Below are 19789 nucleotides of genomic sequence, written 5' to 3'. Positions count from 1 at the left end.
TGTGGGTGGCCTTGAGTGATTCTGTCGCCCGATTTCAGGTTCACAGCGGGTCCTGCTGATGCGATATTGCACCTTGGCCCGATGGATGGGGCTTAGAAATCAGGCTAACTGGACCTTTTCGAGAAGGGGCTCCGGGTCCATTCGTCTAGGTATAAAGCATCAACATCACGCCTCGTCTTTCTTGCCTCTCGTTAAAGTAATTCGCTTCAATTTTTCTTTGTTTTCTGCTCTGTGATACCCATTTCCTCGTCATCTTCAACCTTCCTCACAGCACATCATGACTTGGCCTGACGTTCCTGTGGCTCCTGCGCCCGGCATTTCCTACTTCACGCCGGCACAGTATCCGCCCGCGGGCACTGCTCGCAACCCGCAGACCAGTGGAAAGCCCATTCCTAAGCTGTTCCAGCCCCTGACTATTCGTGGTCAGACTTTCCAGAACCGTCTTGGTGTAGGTCCTCCTTAAATTCATCGCCTACGTCGTTCTAGTGAAGGGCCATGGCGCCAAATCGGCCCCTGTTTCAGATCCGGGTCGTTTCCATGATGCCGAGACTAACGCTCGTTGGCAGGTTGCTCCCATGTGCCAGTACAGTGCTCAAGATGGACACATGACCCCTTGGCACATGGCCCACTACGGTGGTATCGCTCAACGCGGTCCCGGTATGATCATCATCGAAGCCACTGGCGTTGTTCCGGAGGGCCGTATCACTCCCGGATGCGTGGGTTTGTGGAAAGACTCCCAGATTGCTCCACTTAAGGAGGTCGTCGAATTCGCCCATAGCCAAGGCCAGAAGATTGGTATTCAGCTGGCTCATGCCGGCCGGAAGGCCTCGACTGTTCCTCCATGGCTGGGTGGTGTGACTGCCACCAATGCTGTGGGTGGCTGGACTGATAACGTCAAGGCTCCCAGCGCCATTCCCTTCTCGGCGAACGACGTTGTCCCCAAGGAGATGACCAAGGAAGATATCGTGGAGGTCAAGAATGCCTGGGTTGCTGCCACCAAGCGGGCTCTGGCTGCCGGTGTCGACTTCATCGAAATTCACAATGCCCACGGGTACCTGCTGTCGTCGTTCCTCAGCACCTCGGCCAACCAGCGCACCGATGAGTACGGTGGCAGCTTCGAGAACCGTATCCGTCTCTCTCTGGAGATTGCGCAACTCACGCGTGACACCGTTGGCCCCAACATGCCTGTCTTCCTGCGCGTGTCTGCCACTGATTGGCTCGAGAACAACACCTCCGAGAAGCAGGGCTGGAGCTTGGAGGACACTGTCGAGTTCTCCCGCGCCCTTGCCAAGCAGGGTGCGATCGATTTGATCGATATCAGCAGCGGTGGTGTCCATGCCGCGCAGAAGATCACCTCGGGTCCCGCCTTCCAGGTACCATTCGCCGTGGCCGTGAAGAAGGCCGTTGGCGACAAGCTCCTCGTCTCCGCCGTCGGCATGATCAATAACGGAAATGCCGCCGAGAAGGTCCTCATCGAGGACGACATCGACTTGATCTTGGTGGGTCGCGCCTTCCAGCGTGACACTGGTCTGGCTTGGGCCTTTGCCAAGGATCTGGATGTCGAGATCGCCATGGCCGGACAGATCCGCTGGGGCTTCACCAGCTTCCGCAATGCCTCCGAGTACATCCAGCCCAACTCCATGAAGGCCTCCATTTTCGATTAAAAGCGCGTGGGGGATTCGTTTTTTTGTTTTGTACATTGATTAGATGTTCTGCATGGTGGCGTTATAGACTTGGCCTATAGAGATGATTGAATACGCATGACGACGTGAAATCCTTACATTAGAGCTGGCTTTCTTTACTACGCACAGGTATCGGAAGATGAATACATCTCCAGTTTAAAAAAAACTTTTACCTTTGCCTCGATTACAATCAAGGCGCTGTAAGGCAATGATAGGTAGTACCACAGACAAGTGCCTCCGGGTCGCTCGTGATAATATTTGGTCTCTCGTCTGACGCGACCATATGACTCTCATCAATATCATACATATTACCGGCTCTACCAGTATTCATATGTCCGGTGTAATGAAGACAAAGGCAGAAATTCCGCTGCGATTGTATTGTTTGTGACGACTCCAACGGTTGATGTCTCCGTGTTTGTGTTGGTGGCGCGTTCGGAGAAAGTCTGATGTTGACATCAGCGACCGACGCCAAGAGCGCCTGCGGGGAACTTCAACTGAGTGCGGAGCACACTCCAACGCGCGCAATGGTTTGATCAGGTTCTTCCTCGCTGGCGACCTCACGTTTGTCCGACATGGCCGTTCCGCAGCGTACGCTGACATGGCTGTATTCGGTCCTCAGTAAAGTAGGAATCACCCCCTAAAGGAAAAGACATCCTGTATGACACTCACGAGCTAACCTCCTCCTCACCCCACCACCCTGCAGGACCACTACGATCCCAAGCAGACCTACCATGATCCCAATCGGACGTACCAAGATGTCGCCAATGCTCTGGCCCAGTATCCTTCGCTTTCGCCCCGAACGGACGTTTACAGTAAGTACAATACTTTGGCATCGCTGGCTGCTGTCGTGCTGACTCCGATTGATCTCCCAGCTTATGAGAATGGCTTCTCCGCGCTCCTTCTTCATGTGGTCGGCACAGTCCCCGTCTCCTTTCGTGGTACCATCTACCGATTTCCTGTCGCACTGTGGATTCCGAATACATATCCTCGAGATCCCCCGATGGTGTACGTGACGCCGACTCAGGACATGGCAATTCGCGTGGGACAACATGTGACTCTGGAGGGACGGGTCTACCATCACTATCTGGCTCACTGGTCGGAATCCTGGGACGTGAGTGAGCTTGCTTTTTTCAGCTGCTATATATCGTGAGATTGGCTGATCTTTGCGCTCATGTCTGCTACAGAGATCGAATATTTGCGACCTACTTTCCGTCCTCAAAGAGGTGTTTGCTAAGGAGCCCCCGGTTCGATATAAGCAGCCTGCGCCTCCTTCGGGGCAGTCGCCACACACGTCGCATCCAACACCACCTCCAGTGCCGCCGATGCCAATGAGTCCAGGGTATTCCACTGGTCAACCTCAGAGTCCGGCGTATGCTCAAAGCCCGAGTCGAGCGTCCGATCGGCCCCCACAGTTACCTCCAAAACCTGGTGCTAGCCCGCCAGGAGTTCAGTCGGCGCCGACGCCAGCGCCGAGAGCAGATCGATATCAATCTCCGCCTCCATTGCCTCCTTTGCCCCCCAAGGGAGACGAAGCTTCGTGGACTTCACCAGTCGGTCAGGTGGGCGCATCGCACTTTGGGAATCGCTTGCCGCAGCAATACGGCCAAGGACAACACCCCGTGCAGCCCATTCCTGCACCCTATCCTGGAGGTGCCGGGGTCAACATGTCCCCAGGCATCCCATATTCACCTCGTCCGCCAGTCTCGAACCAATTTCCTCAGCATCCACCGCAGACTCAAGCTCCACCTTCCGCGGCATATTCAAGGCAGGTCCCTGGTTACCAGCCAGCGACTAGTCAGCAGCCGACACCTCAAGTCCACCCTCAAGCACAACAGCAAGGACTCCCGGCTCCAGTGTCTCGGGCTCCCACTCATCCGCCCGCCGCATATCAAAATTCACTCGCAGTTGACCCAGCCGCAAGCAAAGAGACTCCAGATCTCCTCACCTCTCCATTCGAGGTCGAACTACCATCGATCGCTCCCACGGGCCCCGCTCCCCCTATTCCGCCTAATCCAGAGAAAGACGCTCTGCTCCATGCGGTCTCTCAAACCCTCACCGACACACTGAACAGGCATGCGACACAGTCGGATTCTGCTGCACAATCACTCGTTGCGCAATCGCGCTCCCTGCAAGCTGCCATGGCCACTCTTCAGGGCGAAGTTGCCGCACTCAACTCGTTACACGCAGCCTTGCAGTCCAACACCTCGATTCTCCAGCAGACTTTGCACCGCGCGGATGCGACGATCGCTGATGCTCAGGCTCGTTCGGCCGCTGGCCAATCTTCCAGCGTCGCGTCATCGTCAGCGACTGTGGGCCAATCAGACTCGCAGTCTGGTCTGCCCGCGATCGACGAGGTCCTCGTTGCGCCCACGGTGGTGGGGAAGCAACTCTACGATCTTGTTGCGGATGAAGAAGGGCTCCAGCACGCGCTGTATGCCCTCCAATCAGCCCTCGTCCGGGGCGTGATTGGCGTTGACTCATGGTCGCGGCATACGCGGGGTCTAGCGCGAGAGGCATTTTTGAAACGTGCTCTGATCCGCAAAATTGGCCGTGGCATGGGATTGGAAGAAAGTGTGGCTGGAGTATGACCTCGATTGTATGGGGACATGGGAAGATGATGGGTGGAAGGTCATTGGGGGATGACCGGAAGGTGAAATGGGTGACCACGTGTGACTGATCAGGTCGACTTCTGATCCTTCTGGCTCGGTATCTTTGTATATGCTTCTTGGGTATCCCTTCCTTCCTCTCCTTCTTAAACATATAGAGTTGGGTATTTTGAAGATGTAATAGCAGTCAACAAGATGCAAATGCACGGATTTGCTTGAACAACACATCCCGTGCTTCTTTAGAAGAAGAAGAAGAATGCAACGACCGGCGTTTCATCTGTCGTTGGATTAGGGCCCCGGTGGATCTCTATAGCTCGACCACAACTTGATTATTCTAACTCGAAACAATTGACCCGGTTTGTTTTCAGAGCCTGGAATTCTGCGTCTCTGATGGGCGAGTGGAGTCAGAGCCGTTCTCAGCCGATAAGAACTTATCAGAATTGATTGCATCTTCTTTTCCTCGTCAGGGAGCTGGGACTGGAACTGGACCCTGCCAGTCAAGGACCAGGAATTAAGAACCCAATCCCTCTAAGGTACTCGGGGTAGTTTAGCGGGAATTGATTCTTTACTTAGGAGACAATTCAGGACCGGGAGTATCCGACTATCGTCATGGGGTAATACGTATATTACTTAGGGTTCTCGGTTACCAGGGAGTTTTGGCAATGGAGGCCAAGCATATCTACTGTCTGTTGCGTCCAGCCGGGGATTAAGAGAGTAGCCGGGCACCTTGCAAAAGTTTGCAGGGGGGAAACCGTCGGGGGAGACTGAGTCAAGAGATGATCTGCAATTGAAGCGGCGCAAGATTCAAAGATCCTTTTGCTTGGTGGGCGTCTACGTCGTCAGATATCGCACCAGCTTGGTCTGCCATTCGAATATATACTTGGGCTTTCTCTCTACATGGAAGATCTTACTTTGAAAACGTGCAGATGCAACGGCTGTGTTAAGAAGAGGTAAGAAACAAAAAAAAAAATAGAGTTGGTTCATCATGGACTCGGGCACAGACTGTTCAAGAGAGGGTCCATTACCTAGAGCGCTTTTCTCGCTGTACATAGCACTCAATCAGACGGCCAAACCGACGCCAAAGGAACAAGAGTCAAACAAGATTTGCCCCCCGGGTAGAAACATACATACAAAGAAAAGAAAGAAGGCTGATAGAAGGTAGGGCGGAGGGAAAGAAAGGATGGGACGGTGTCATGACAAGGAAAGGTCCAGAGTCCGTATGGTCAGACTCCAGCAGGACAACCGGGGCTCATAACAAGAATCGCAGAAAGCGCTGCATTTCGTCATCATACCCCCGATTACCCTTTACGATCTATTTGACCTCATTGTCGTCTGAGAAGGGACTCGGCCCACGAGGAGGTGGGGTCCGGTCGGTATGTTGAGAGCTGCGTTTGGAATCGACAGCCGATAGCCTCTTGGCAGTACTGGTATGATCTTGGAAGGGTCCTCCTTCACTCTGAGGAGATTCGTCGGGCGGGGTGATGACCGTGATCTTGGTTGAGTTGGAGGAGGTGGTGGGTCGCGTATCGTTGCCACTGGTAGCATCGTCATCCTCGGACGTGTTGCCATTCAGAGTCGACGTTGAACGGTCGCGTGAACAGGCAGTCGAGTCTGATCCGGCGAGGGTAGGGGTTTTGGCTTCCGAGTCCCCTTTGGGGCTGTTGCTCGGCGAACCGTTCTTCCGTTTGACCGAGGGACCGCGTACCATGACGGGTTTGGCGACAACTTGACGTGCGACAATCGAGCTGTTACTCTGGGCGAATGCACTGGCCTTGGCCAGTTGGGTGGACGTGATGGTGGGGACGGCGGGAGCATCGCGGGGGGTGATCATGACGGGAGTCGGTTGAGTCGCTTCGCTGGACCCGGACCCTCCAGGGCTATTGTGCACGCTGACGATATTGGCGCGCGAACGCTGGATCTGCTGTGCCGGTGTGGCACTGACGATTGCATCGCTGCGGTAAACGGTGGTGGCCACACTACTACGCAGCGTGGGCGACATGCTCTGGTGCCCGGTCATAGTGGTCCAGGTTGAATCGCGCAGGTCGCCGGGCATGAAGAAGTGCTGGTCCGGGTGCGCACCGGGCAGAGGCGGCACCGGGGGCACCAAGGTGTTTGGGGTGTCGGGAGGGGAACGGTTGGTGACCCCCGGAATGTAGGCGATTTGAATGACATTGGAGGCGCGCGTCAGAACAGTGGAAGCAATCGACTGGGTGGACTGACGAGCCTCACGGGCCGCATTGAAAACACTGTTATCCTTTTCTTCCTCCGATCCCTGAGCATTGCGGCGTTTGCGCACCACAAACCACCAGATGAGGAAGAGAATGATGGCAAGTGCGACGACACCTCCCACTACACCACCGGCGATCGCACCCACATTCGTGCTGCTCGAGGGTGGCGGGGTGTTGGTGGTGATGGACACGCATTTGGTGATGGAGCAAGAGTCGCAAGTCTGCGCCGTCATGGTACATGTTTGACCGTCCGAGCAGACCGGACATGCTGGCACCGTGTCGCATGTTACGCAGCGTTTGAAGAGCGAGCGAGAAGGGGAAAAGGTATCATCTGTTTGAAGGAGGGGAGGGTGCTGGTGTTAGTGTACAGTGATCTCAAAGGGCAGCCCATTCTCTCGCTTGCGTGCCAGCGAAGAGACCGTGGGAAGTGGATGAGGTTTGGATTTCCACATACAACGCGGTGAGAAGGACGGATCAACCGAAGGGGGCAGCATGGTGAATGAATGGGGTCGTCAAAGGCAAATCGAATGAGGAGAAGAGAAACGCAGCGCAGGAGGATCGACGGACGCGACCGGTCAACGGGCGGCAAATGAGTGGATGACGATGACGGGGCCCCGCGGGTCAAGATGGTGGTCGAGGAGGAGAAACAGCAGCTGAAAAACCAAGAAAGAAAGTGGTGCACTCAAACGGCGTCAAGTCGTGAGAACAAGTGTGAGAGAGATCGTAAGCAGGATGGATCGCGCTGAGGATATGGGGTCCTGAGGGAATTGCCGATGGTCAAGTCGACGGAAACGAGTGTGGGAAGGTCTAAGAAAGGCCGACAGGAATGATCACAGAGATAGCAGCAGCATCGTCCTTCACGGTGGGAAGGATGCTGGGAAGTCGTCACAGTAGTGTCCACGGGAGGAAATCTGAGACCCCAGTGGGATGGAGGTTGGAGGAGGCGGCAGAGGGGAAGGCGGGAAGAGTGAAAGAGGGAGAGTTACAAAAGTTGATCCGATGGGTGCCCCGTGCCGGGGACGAGTGAGACTGCGGAAATGGGCGTGGACGAGGGTGGATGAGGTGTATTGGCGCTAGTGGGCCTAGTGGGAATCCCACGGGAAATTGAACGAAGTGGGAAATGAGATCTGGAACAAAGAGCAAGGGCGGTCGGATGTACTTGAGTGGCCGCCTGCTGCGAGACTCGTACTACAAAGGTACCTTGTACTACTCCTATACAGTACAATATTTCTCCCTCGAGACGAGGATGACGAAGGGCTTACAGGAGCATCATCGTGCAGCTGGTCAGGTTGTCAGATTCAGTGACCCACCGAGTACAGTACTAGTACTTGCAGAGTACATCAAGACCACAACGTCTGCAACCGAACTCCCAGTCACACCCGCCACAGGATGGGCTCGAGCGACACAATCCTGAGGCGAAGGCGACTCCATGTCATGCTGCACCAGCGACCCGCAACCGAGTCAGGTCGGGACTACTACTACTTACCTGTACAGGAGAGTTCTCCAGCATCTAATGATGTACTGAGTACTAGGTACAAATGTTCGTTTGTCCAGGAACACCCGCCATGGAACCAAACCGCAGACAGCAGGGGTTGCTGGCCAGCAGGGCAGGACCAAACACCCGTGGCTCAGGGCCAGCATGGGCTGAGTGGACAATTCAACGGAGCGTGGAAAGACGCCCCACTCCGTCCACTCAGCGTGCGGGAGAGCCAAATTGACAGGGCGGTGACCGAGTTCTAGACCCTCTCGATCTGTCCATCTGGACGGGGCAAAGACACGTCCAGAGACGCAGGGTACCTCACCCCCAGTCAAAGATGAAGTGACATGCATATACCGATGCTGGGCAGTGGACCTGAAAAGGTCCAGACTTCATCCCCGAGGAACGGGGTTGATGGTACAAGGGGGCAGCGAAAAGGAATTCTTGTGCTACAACGGAAGCATCACGCATCGAGAACGGCTCACTTGTTCCAGTACACATAGGCCAGGAAAAACAGAAAGAAAGAGAGGCAACATCACCCCTCGATTGAGATTGATAGATTAGACATCCATACCTGTCCATCATCAAGTGACTTTCAGCCGAACAAGCATCCTTTCAGAGAGACAAGGGACCAGATTCCCCAACAACGGCCTCTTCAAGGCTCCATCACCCATCAGAGAATCAACCTCCCGTCAGAAACAGAGCCAGAACTCTTTTTCTGTCCAGCTGGATCTATTCTGTATCCGACTGCTTGTCGAAGCGAATCCCGATGCATTGGAAATCAAGTGGGCTAGGTGCTGTTTCAGATGTAATTCTTTGTCCAACGGGACATCTCAAGTGCCACGAGTGCTTCATAGATACTATGGAATCATAGCGTCGAATATAATGGACTCAGAGAGCATGATATACATGCAGTGTAGGACAAAGACATCCACGATCTTGCCCATACAGCCTCACTCATTCAATTCCATCCGGCAGGACTTTCCATTACGATGTCTCGGCAGCAGGTGGACCTGAAAAGATCCAGACGGACACGCAGGCAGATACAAAAGGCGGGTGGATCAACGGTGTCCAGGCACGGGACGGCAGTACCTGAGCCGATTCAAAGTGCCACCAAATCTCATTGGCTGCATCTGCCTCAAAGCTGACGAGGCTGGTCCATCTGGATGTGTTCATTGGCCTGCCGTCAGAAAGACCGCCCCACTGAGGGACTCCCCTGTATCTTCACCCAATCAAGAAGCCTTCTCGGGAAAGCTCAACTTCCCTTCATATGACCCTCGGCGACGGCAGGTCACACAGTCTCAACTGAATCGGACTACTGAAAACGGAATTGGAACGAAAGGACTAAGGAATAAGGCATCAAGGCGACTAATGGCCTTGGTTTTCCGAGGCTGCAAACAGATAAGGCTGAAAGCTGAAAATCTCCGGTTATGCTTCGAGGAGTACCCATGTACGCACTACTCATTGAGTATGATTGACTTGCTGGATCTACCCGTTACTAGACGCAGCGATGCACCAGTACAAAGTATGTGAAATCCATATGGAATTATACAGTATAGTCCTTTGGCCTTTTCATCCAATCCTGGGATACACATTTGTGGCTGTACTGTTTAAACCGATTACATCTCAGAATCACTCATGTCCATCAGTCCGATTGGAAGGTGCCGAGAGACGGAATTGATCCGAGCGGTCTTCATATGATTCATGCTTCAGTCTCTGCGGAAGGATGCAAAGCCACTTGCACCAGTCCAACGGGGCTTTAGCGATGTTTAGCCTTTCAGAGGCCAGGGGTTTGTCTCAAGTCTGTTTCACGCTTTTGTGCGGTGAACAGTCTTAGTCCACCACTTACACTGATTGTCGCAGTGTAATAGTGTACTACATGCGAGAGATGGAGTGCCTTTGTGCAAGGGCGAGAGAGAAGATGAAGGGAGATGACGATGGTAAGATTGGTGGGGAGCGAGACAATGCTATTGAAATCCCACCGTGACGTTGCTCACTGGTTTGTCCATTAGGCCAAAAGGTCTAAGCCAATCCATCTGTTAGGATGGTTTGTCCTGCAACGGTATTTATAGACAGTTGGTCCCGCATGTCTTCCCGCTTAATGTCGAACGGTCAGTTCTAAACACCATCCCCTCGATACGAAGCTGATTTTGGGACCAAGACTTGGTACCAAACGATACCCTCTTCACATATTCATCCGGTCGATTCCTCTACAATGAAGTAGCACGCCTTCGTGAACAACATGTGAGATTTGATGTTGCTGCACTTGAAACTGCCATCGCAAAGCATGTTGGCCACGGAAAGGTCAAGCAACTTGTCAAACTAAGTGAAGGCGGTTTCAATCGCGTGCTTCTAGCCACTATGGAAGATGGATTTAAAGCAATTGTCAAGATCCCATACAAGATATCCGTGTCGAAGACGTACGCAACCGCTAGTGAAGTCGCAACCCTTACATTTCTTCGCTCGAAGGGCATTCCGGTGCCAGAAGTCTACGGGTGGTCCTCCGTAAATGAAAATGGTGTTGGCACTGAGTATGTTATCATGGAGCATGCGTCCGAGGGTAGTGCGGATACTCGCTGGTTCGACACGACAAAGTACCAGAAAAAGCTCTGGTAACAGAGATCGTCGATGTTGAAAGGAAGCTTTTCAACATACCCTTTGCTTCTGGCTATCGTAGCCCTTTAGTATCTAGCGCTTAGTTACTAGTCTGGAGTAGTAGACCACATGTCGATATTTCTAGCCTATCGATTCTCCGGCCCAGAGTGATAGTCTTTCCAGGGGGGTTTCTCTGCCAGGGATACTTGAAATGGATGGACTACAACCCCGTCAATGCGAGCTAAGGCAACCTCATCAATGATAGATGCTTGTCAGTCGTGAATGGACCGATCATCAAAGGATATGCCGCTCAAATGGAGCCAGCAAAAAATGTGGATCTCTTCTCGATCGATCAGACGATCACCAATTGACATTGATCGATTGAGTACGGAGACACTTGAGAATGTGGCAAGTCGGGTTGTGAGGGCCGGAAATGACAAAGGGAACTGGAGGATGCAGATGAGAGCAAAATATACTTTCCAGGCAAGTATTCATGATACGCTGGACTTCTCGACGGGCTGCTTTTGAAATGGATATCGACAGGGTCAACGCGGGAAAGGTCTCGTGCGATTGAATGGGGGAACAGAGATTGGGTGTCTGGGTTGCGGATATATTCAGTGGTCCAGCCTGAGAGGTAAACTAAGTGGTACCAGTCGGTATCAAAATATCAAATAGATGTACTGCGTGGTCATGGTCAAGTCTTCAGGCGCTGCTCAGGCAAACGCCGATGGTATCAACGTTAGGTCAACAAGGAACTGTGCTGGTTGTTGCACACGGATATACCATGTGCGGCAACCTTGGACCATCAATGGGTACGTGTGGTATCACAATCCACAGGAGTTCTTCTATTCGCTACATCCGACCTTGTTGACACTCCCGCCCGTCGAATCAGTCAACATTCATTCCAGCGATCGCGTCGTATGCCACCATCAGCATACCCGCTTAGCCTCAAGAATGCGGAATTTTTTCAAATGGTGATCTTTGGAACGCGGCAATGGAGCACTCCCAGCCGAAACATCTAGCGGCCAGAGGTGTATGGAACATGGATCCTGGGAGTACCGATGCGGCTAGGCTTTCCGGAGAAGTCCAACCCTCTCCTCAACCCTAGGCATGGAACTTTCTCCAGTCCGGTATAGGTCCTTCGTGTATACTTCGTATATATTCATTAACACGCCACCAACCCATCTATTACAATCTCTGGCGGCAAGACGCCCTTGTCTCGGCGCCAAAGATCGTCGCTGCAGCAACCGCGCTGATTGGGCCTTAACCTGCGCCCGCCGCCGACCGACAGTTGCGGTGTTTCAGCGGTGGAGTCCAATCACTGGGCGGAGCGGGTCAGCTCAGTGCTGTAACTCGGCCAAGGATCTGGAGAACCAAAGGAAAAACAAAAACGCGACAGGTGGAGGGCCAGGCACTGTAGTAGAAAAAGGCATTCGATAAGGCAGACAGTATAAAGCAAAGTGCGGAATGAATGGAACAGGGCCCTTCTGTGGAAGCGCTGAAGAGGGTGTTGGGTATCGTAAGTTAGACATGGCTGATGGAAACAGCCATATCAAGGTTGAGGCCGTCAGCTAGTATATCATCAGTGTCACTGAGAGATCAGTAGCGGATTGTCTACATCGGTTAGCGTGGTAGGTTGAAACTAGGGCAGTGAAGCACAATGGAGTACTCTGGAACATTTTGTACCGTGGAGTCAATCATTTGAAGACAGCCAAATTCTCAACAAGAAGCAAGAGAGGGTAGGCTACAAGAGAACCACCGCGACAGAACCCCCGAACCCCCGCCTGCGCAGATAGAGTTATCCAACCCAGCATCCATCCATCATTTGCAAAGGTGCTCATCCAATCAAATCATTGAACACAGTGTACTTTTACAGATCAGGGTGCCCAGAGAGTGTTACTACTGTATTCGATACTAACATTCAGGTTGATAAGTACATTAGGTAGGGGCCCTGAAATGCCATCCAGTCAACTATACGTTGATCGTTGATTCTGCCGCCTCATGCATCGCCCCTGATCTCCAAGGGATAACCTTAAGGCATGCACCTTGTGGAGTAGAGAAGTCTCCATCATATTATGATACATAAGCTGCTTCTCATTGAGCCTTGTGTATCTGACCCGGTGTCTTTTGTTTGGATAGTGCACTGGAACTCCTATTGCGCATGGATGTCGGGCTTCGGGTAGATGTGTGGCTGTATCTACGTGATGCTCCACTGTGTATATCCAGGGTTGCCCTGTGCCATTCAATCAGTCCGTTGATGGAAATCTACTCGGCTGACTCACGTCACCCAAAATAATGTAAACACGCGGGAGACTGACTTGCATCAAAGAGACCGTCTTGCGTGGATCTGAATCATGAAAGACACTTCCTGACTGATGTAGGGTCCTCATCACCGTCAGCCTGATCCTTGGTTCAATTGGGCGGTAGTTGACGTTGGCGATGCGCATGGGACGCCGCAGGCTAAGCCGCCCGGGGCTTAGAGACAAATCTATTTTTGCCTGCACTCTCCACTGTCCACGTCGACCAAATCTATTCATGGTCAAAGTTTGTCCTCGAGAATGACCATATCCCGAGTCCGACGGGGCTTGGTCAGGAGCCACAGCTGTACTGTGACCTGACCATTGCCCAGGGACTTGATCTCTACACCATGCGACCGTTGACAAACAGGCTCGCATGAGTGTCCTGCGACAGGTCAGTGACATTAGCTTTGGTTCGTCAGTTGCACTGTACATGTGTACATGTGTACTACCATATCCTGCGTTGTCATCCTGAATCCTCGACAATGGAAATGGTAGTGGTGCCCTTGTGCATCAGTGTATACACTGCAGTCTACACACGATCATACCTCACATACATATCGCCATACCAGCAGAAGCGCCATGAAACATAGCCTTTTTTTTGCCTATCCTAGTAGAATCAAATTCATCAAGGCCTTTAGTAGTCACACAAGAAAATCTATCATAGTCTAATAATGGGTTCAGGAAGACGTCTCCTTTTTTCTGGTCTTTTGCCCCCTTGAGATAGGTAACTCCCTGAAATCCTCGCCAGACGAATCACGAAATGTGGTACCTGCCAGCGTGATCGCAGACCGCAGTCCATACCGGAGGCTGAGACCATCGGCCTCCACCTGCACCTTCCAGCAAATAATAACAGGATCGCGCGCTGGTTGGACACACCCTGTCCTGTCTGCCATCCCATTGACGATCCGCGTGTTCTCCCTTCCGACATATCTTGCCCCCATTTGAATTTTTTTCCCCTTCTATTTTACCCTCCATGTGTCTGATGCTTGTTGGTCTCCTCAACGGTTTTCTATATCTGTCGGTGACTCGTTGAAACTGTTCTTTGTCAGGAACAAAGAGTAACTTGACTGCCTAGCGGTCACCGTTTCTCCCAAGTTGTGCCCCTCCACTCTTTTTCTCCGCCCCTGTGTGTGAACCAGGGAACCACCACCCGTCCTCGAACCACAACAGCGGGACTTCTCCCTTTCCACTCGGAGTCTCTCACCCCCATCATCCTGTCCATCCAGAGATACCTTATCCCTGATCACAACAGGGCCATCCACGCCTCTCTCATAACGACAGCCAGCCCTGGTGGCTTCGACTTGTCGCTCCCGTCTACCTGTGCGCCCCGGCTCGTCTTGTTTTGCCCTTGTGTTGACGTACCCGTCATTCGAATCGGCCCTAGCCTTGGCCGCTGAATTCTCATCCTCCCCCGGAATCCCTCACCCTGTTTACGACCGCGCGCGACCACCATGGCCTACCACGGGTCAGACGCGCACTCGCCCAAGTACGAGCCTCATCATGATGCACCAGCCTCCCAAGTATGCGCTTCCCCTTCAGAATGTCCCTATATGCGGAGAGCTGGCCAGGCCCGCTTGCAAAACAAACCCGCATCATCCGAACTTTCCATTTCATCGTCCTTGGAGGGTTTAATGACACTAGCTCCAAGGCAATTAAATGGCTGGAAATCAAAAAAAAACAAACATCACGAACGAATACCAGAGGAACCAGTGAGACTAACATCTGCCACAGTATCGCGAAGACGAGGATGCTTCTCATGGACTGCTCGCTCACCAGCAAGGCCCCTTTGCGACCCCCTTTGATGATGCCCACTCGCGAGGGGTCTCTCCTGTGCGTCCAGTCTCCGGTTACAGCTTGACGGAGACGTACGCCTCGGATGCTGCGCCCGGATACCACGATCCCTATGCGACGGAATCTGCCTATGCTCCAGAAAATCCCGCAGAGGCATTCGGTGTGCCGGGTCGCTCGACTTCCCCCTACGCACGCAGCGAGACATCCTCCACTGAGGCGTGGCGCCAGCGACAGGCCCCCGGCGGTAACAATGGCGGAGGTAATCTGCGTCGGTACGCCACACGAAAGGTGAAGCTCGTCCAGGGCTCTGTCCTGAGTGTCGACTACCCAGTACCCAGCGCCATTCAAAATGCCATTCAAGCCAAGTATCGAAATGACTTGGAGGGTGGCAGTGAGGAGTTCACTCACATGCGATGTAAGTGAGACGCAAACAGCAGCATCGAGCTAAAACGTTTTTTTTTTTGGCCGCTCTCCACGTCAGAACGAATTAGCCTGATTGTATGATCCTCTAGACACTGCCGCGACGTGTGACCCCAACGAGTTCACCCTCCACAATGGTTACAACTTGCGACCCGCCATGTACAACCGTCATACCGAGTTGCTTATCGCAATTACCTACTATAACGAAGACAAGACCCTGACATCCCGAACTCTGCATGGTGTCATGCAGAATATTCGTGATATTGTCAACCTGAAGAAATCCGAGTTCTGGAACAAGGGTGGCCCGGCGTGGCAGAAGATCGTCGTGGCCCTCGTCTTCGACGGTATCGACCCGTGCGACAAGGACACCTTGGATGTGTTGGCTACCGTCGGTATTTACCAGGATGGAGTGATGAAGCGCGATGTCGACGGCAAGGAGACGGTTGCGCACATTTTCGAATACACCACCCAGTTGTCCGTGACGCCGACGCAGCAACTGATCCGCCCGACCGATGATGGGCCAAGCACTTTACCTCCTGTGCAGATGATGTTCTGCCTGAAGCAAAAGAACAGCAAGAAGATCAACTCCCACCGCTGGCTCTTCAACGCCTTTGGCCGCATCCTGAACCCCGAGATCTGCATTCTGCTCGACGCAGGCACTAAGCCCGGCCCCAAGTCCCTCCTGTCGTTGTGGGAGGCGTTCTACAACGACAAGGATCTGGGCGGTGCGTGTGGTGAAATTCACGCCATGTTGGGTAAGGGCTGGCGAAACCTGATCAACCCGCTGGTGGCCGCGCAGAACTTCGAATACAAGATCAGTAATATCCTGGATAAGCCGCTCGAGAGTTCGTTCGGTTACGTCTCCGTGTTACCTGGTGCTTTCTCGGCCTACCGATTCCGCGCTATTATGGGCCGCCCGCTGGAACAGTACTTCCATGGAGATCACACACTCTCCAAACAACTCGGCAAAAAGGGTATTGAGGGAATGAACATCTTCAAAAAGAACATGTTCTTGGCCGAGGACCGTATTCTGTGTTTCGAGTTGGTCGCCAAGGCTGGTTCCAAGTGGCATCTCTCGTATGTCAAGGCCTCCAAGGCCGAGACTGACGTGCCCGAGGGTGCCCCCGAGTTCATCTCGCAACGTCGTCGTTGGTTGAACGGGTCCTTCGCCGCTGGTATTTACTCCCTGATGCACTTTGGCCGAATGTACAAATCCGGTCACAACATTGTTCGCATGTTCTTCCTTCACATTCAAATGCTCTACAACATCTTCCAAACTTTCCTCACGTGGTTCGCGCTCGCCTCGTATTGGCTGACCACCACCGTCATCCTGGACCTGGTCGGTACCCCGAGTGACAACAATGGCAACCACGCGTTCCCCTTCGGCAACACGGCAACCCCCATCATCAATACCATTCTCAAGTACGTCTACTTGGGATTCCTGTTACTGCAATTCATTCTTGCCCTCGGCAATCGTCCCAAGGGCTCCAAGTTCACCTACTTGACCTCCTTTGTGGTCTTCGGTCTGATTCAAGTCTACATTGTGGTGGACTCGCTGTATCTCGTGATTCGAGCCTTTACTGGAAGTGCCCCCATGGATTTCAACACAGGCGATGGCGTCGGCGCCTTCCTCAAATCCTTCTTTGGCTCGTCCGGTGCAGGAATCATCATCATTGCACTGGCGGCTACTTTCGGTCTGTACTTTGTCGCCTCGTTCATGTACGCCGATCCATGGCACATGTTCACCTCCTTCCCCGCATACATGGTTCTGCAGTCCTCATACATCAATGTGCTCAACGTCTACGCGTTCAGCAACTGGCACGATGTCTCTTGGGGTACCAAGGGTTCCGACAAGGCGGATGCACTGCCCTCCGCGAAGACCACCAAGGACGAAGGCAGCAAAGATGCCGTGATTGAAGAAATCGACAAACCGCAGGCTGATATCGATAGTCAATTTGAGGCGACCGTCAAGCGGGCCCTGACTCCCTATGTCGCTCCCGTGGAGCATGACGAAAAGTCCCTCGAGGATTCGTACAAGAGCTTCCGTACCCGTCTGGTCACCTTCTGGATCTTCAGTAATGCCTTCTTGGCGGTGTGTATCACGAGTGAGTCGGTGGACAAATTTGGTTTCACGGTACGTACATTCTTTCCTCCCCTTTTGCAACTCAATGCTGATTTCAACCCTTCCAGAACACGGCAACTGGCCGCACGGCTAAGTTCTTCCAAGCTCTTTTGTGGTCTACCGCTGTGATGTCCCTGTTCCGCTTCATCGGTGCCTGTTGGTTCCTCGGCCGGACTGGTATTATGTGCTGCTTTGCCCGTCGGTAAATGCGATCTGCATTCCCTTCCTGGCAAGTGCCATCATGACACCCGATCGCCTCCCTTCATCTTCGGATGTGATGTTATCTATCTATGCCCCATTTTTGGTGCTCTGGTTGATCTGTTTTTTCTTTTTCCTTTCGTTTTTGTTCCAGCCATCGCGACCTGTATTCCATTTCAAAAGACGCCCGTTTCCCTGTGAATTATGGTTTCTCATGATGCCCTGTGTGTAGTTTTATCGTGGTCACCTGATAGGAACTGGTTGATTAGCAACCTTCAGTGTATTTTGTTGTCCTATGTTTCGTCACCTTGTGAGGCGGTTCGCACCATAGTGGTTGCATCTAGGATGGCGCAATGAATTCCCAAGTGATATCTGATGAAAGTCTGTTCACGATGGCAGCTTCTTGTACGGCCCGCCACTCGGCAAATTAATCTCATCGCGCGTCTGGACCGTCCAGCAGCTTGGAGGCTGAGGCGGTGAAACAAAACCCATCTCTCGCTTGGACGGATCCAGATTGAGGTGACAGTAAGGCCTTTGGTCTTCTGTCCTTATTTCTGTCCGACCTTGAATCGCACTAGATTGATGTGTTCTGATCTGGCGGTGACCACTCGGAGATACGTCATGTTTTCAATCAAAGGCGGAGAGTCAAATTGGCCGCGATAGAGAGAACTGCCGGGCTGATAGTCTCCCCGCAGACCGAATTTCGCCTTCCTGGATACTCCGCCTTTCTTTCTTCACAGACCTCCTCCTCCGTCTTTAGTGGGAACTATAGCCTTTGCCTTTGGCTCTTCGATCCCAAGGCCTCAAATCTCTCCGTTTTATATTGCAGTGACAGCCCCGACCTGACCTCTCACGACCTTTGCGGGTCCACCTTTTTGTCTTTTGCGATCTCCGCTGATCCGCGTGGTGGGGTGGTGATTGACGAGCCAAGATGTTGAAGATCTGGTCAATGGTAAGGTCAAAGCTGCTCCAATATGGGGCTCTCTCTTGGGTCTGGTGATAGTGGCTTATCCTATACCTTCCCGATGACAGAAGCAGCAGCAAGCGCAGGCTGAGAATGCCGAGAGCGCAGCTGGCAAAAAGAAGAAGAAGGTCACGGCGGCACAACTTCGAGTTCAACGAGGTATGTACCTCTCTTGCTCTCCCTATCTCTCCCGTCTTACATCTACCTACTTCAACGCTGCCGAGTTCGTTCTAACGCGATGCTCAATAGACCTTCAAGAACTCACCCTTGGCAGCACCATGAAGATGTCCTTTCCGAACCCCGACGATATCCTAAACTTCACCCTAACTATCGAGCCAGATGAGGGCATGTACAAGGGTGGCGTCTTCAACTTCAACTTCAGCGTCAACCAAAACTTCCCCCACGATCCCCCCAAGGTCAAATGCACCCAAAAGATCTACCATCCTAACATTGACCTTGACGGCAATGTTTGCTTGAACATTCTCCGTGAGGACTGGAAACCAGTATTAAACCTCAATGCGGTTATTGTGGGCATGCAGGTATGTGCGATACGCGGGCTCCGCTGTGCTCTACACTTGGCTTTTCCCCCTAGGTCACTGACGATTTCCGTGCGACGTGGAAAGTTCCTCTTCCTTGAGCCGAACGCCTCCGATCCCTTGAACAAAGAAGCTGCAGACGACCTCCGCAACAACCGAGATGCCTTCAAACGGAATGTGCGGTCCTCCATGGCTGGCGGAACTGTCCGGGGCGAAACTTTCGAACGAGTCCTTCGATAGATCTAACGGCACCGCTCCCCTTTGATTATGCTTTACGAGCTTTTTTTCTTTGGATTTTCCCAATACCGAGCGAACCCCATTTTCTTCAGAGCCGCAATGAGCGACAATCATTTGGTTGCAGGATAAGCTATCGTCGAGCCATGGAGACCCTTCTTTCCGGGGCCCATGAAAGCCACGACCCGTGGCTCTTGAGTGGGAGAGACACTTCTTATGGAAGGGTGTCTCTTGAAACAAAGTCCACAGATAGTTCCAAGTCTCCGACCTCAGCTAGCGTATGCGCTAGGTATAGTATCAGTCTTAGCCTCGGTTCGAAATGTACATTGAAGCAATCTATACTGTACCTACTCAGGCATGTAAGGCCAGCTCGCTACCGATAACTTGTCGTAAGATCTTGAACATTTCTCGTGGGGACATGAAACAAACAAATCTCATGGCCAGGACTCTTCACCTCTGCCCAAAATCCATGCCAATCGCTCCCTTGAAGAAGGTATGATGGTATATTGAACATTTTTCAAGGTATCCCGAGGTATACCATGTGTGGTCTGACCCAGGCAGCCATTGCATGTAGGACCTATGTCCTTGCATTCAGGAAAATGGAGGAATGAGAGGATAGATTTTTTAGGAGTGGGA

At 52.6% G+C, this 19789-nt stretch overlaps 6 protein-coding genes across 6 annotated transcripts; 5 read left to right on the top strand and 1 right to left on the bottom strand.

The window, feature by feature from the left end:
• Positions 1–277: 277 nt before the first annotated feature.
• POX_g08565 (NADPH dehydrogenase afvA) lies at positions 278–1664 on the top strand (the record flags this gene model as incomplete). Its single annotated transcript, XM_050117336.1, has 2 exons — positions 278–448; positions 567–1664. The coding sequence occupies 2 exons, from the start codon at positions 278–280 to the stop codon at positions 1662–1664; spliced, it is 1269 nt and encodes a 422-aa protein (XP_049965480.1).
• Positions 1665–2254: 590 nt separating this feature from the next.
• On the top strand, positions 2255–4270 carry POX_g08564 (uncharacterized protein; the record flags this gene model as incomplete). Its single annotated transcript, XM_050117335.1, has 3 exons — positions 2255–2305; positions 2386–2793; positions 2867–4270. The coding sequence occupies 3 exons, from the start codon at positions 2255–2257 to the stop codon at positions 4268–4270; spliced, it is 1863 nt and encodes a 620-aa protein (XP_049965479.1).
• Positions 4271–5600: 1330 nt separating this feature from the next.
• Positions 5601–6749, bottom strand: POX_g08563 (uncharacterized protein; the record flags this gene model as incomplete). The annotated part of the gene is made up of 1 exon (XM_050117334.1): positions 5601–6749. The coding sequence occupies one exon, from the start codon at positions 6747–6749 to the stop codon at positions 5601–5603; it is 1149 nt and encodes a 382-aa protein (XP_049965478.1).
• Positions 6750–10079: 3330 nt separating this feature from the next.
• On the top strand, positions 10080–10609 carry POX_g08562 (uncharacterized protein; the record flags this gene model as incomplete). The annotated part of the gene is made up of 2 exons (XM_050117333.1): positions 10080–10104; positions 10155–10609. The coding sequence occupies 2 exons, from the start codon at positions 10080–10082 to the stop codon at positions 10607–10609; spliced, it is 480 nt and encodes a 159-aa protein (XP_049965477.1).
• A 3730-nt stretch (positions 10610–14339) lies between these two features.
• Positions 14340–17427, top strand: POX_g08561 (Chitin synthase G; the record flags this gene model as incomplete). Its single annotated transcript, XM_050117332.1, has 4 exons — positions 14340–14408; positions 14620–15094; positions 15192–17233; positions 17290–17427. The coding sequence occupies 4 exons, from the start codon at positions 14340–14342 to the stop codon at positions 17425–17427; spliced, it is 2724 nt and encodes a 907-aa protein (XP_049965476.1).
• A 923-nt stretch (positions 17428–18350) lies between these two features.
• Positions 18351–19159, top strand: POX_g08560 (NEDD8-conjugating enzyme UBC12; the record flags this gene model as incomplete). Its single annotated transcript, XM_050117331.1, has 3 exons — positions 18351–18371; positions 18452–18542; positions 18633–19159. 3 exons carry the CDS (start codon positions 18351–18353, stop codon positions 19157–19159), a joined length of 639 nt encoding a protein of 212 aa, XP_049965475.1.
• Between the last annotated feature and the right edge of the window lie 630 nt (positions 19160–19789).

This window comes from Penicillium oxalicum, chromosome VII (genome assembly GCF_001723175.1).
Source record: "Penicillium oxalicum strain HP7-1 chromosome VII, whole genome shotgun sequence".
Classification (NCBI taxonomy): Eukaryota; Fungi; Ascomycota; class Eurotiomycetes; order Eurotiales; family Aspergillaceae; genus Penicillium; species Penicillium oxalicum.
The sequence above is the reverse complement of the archived record's forward strand: the minus strand, read 5'-3'. Positions and strand labels throughout refer to the sequence as shown.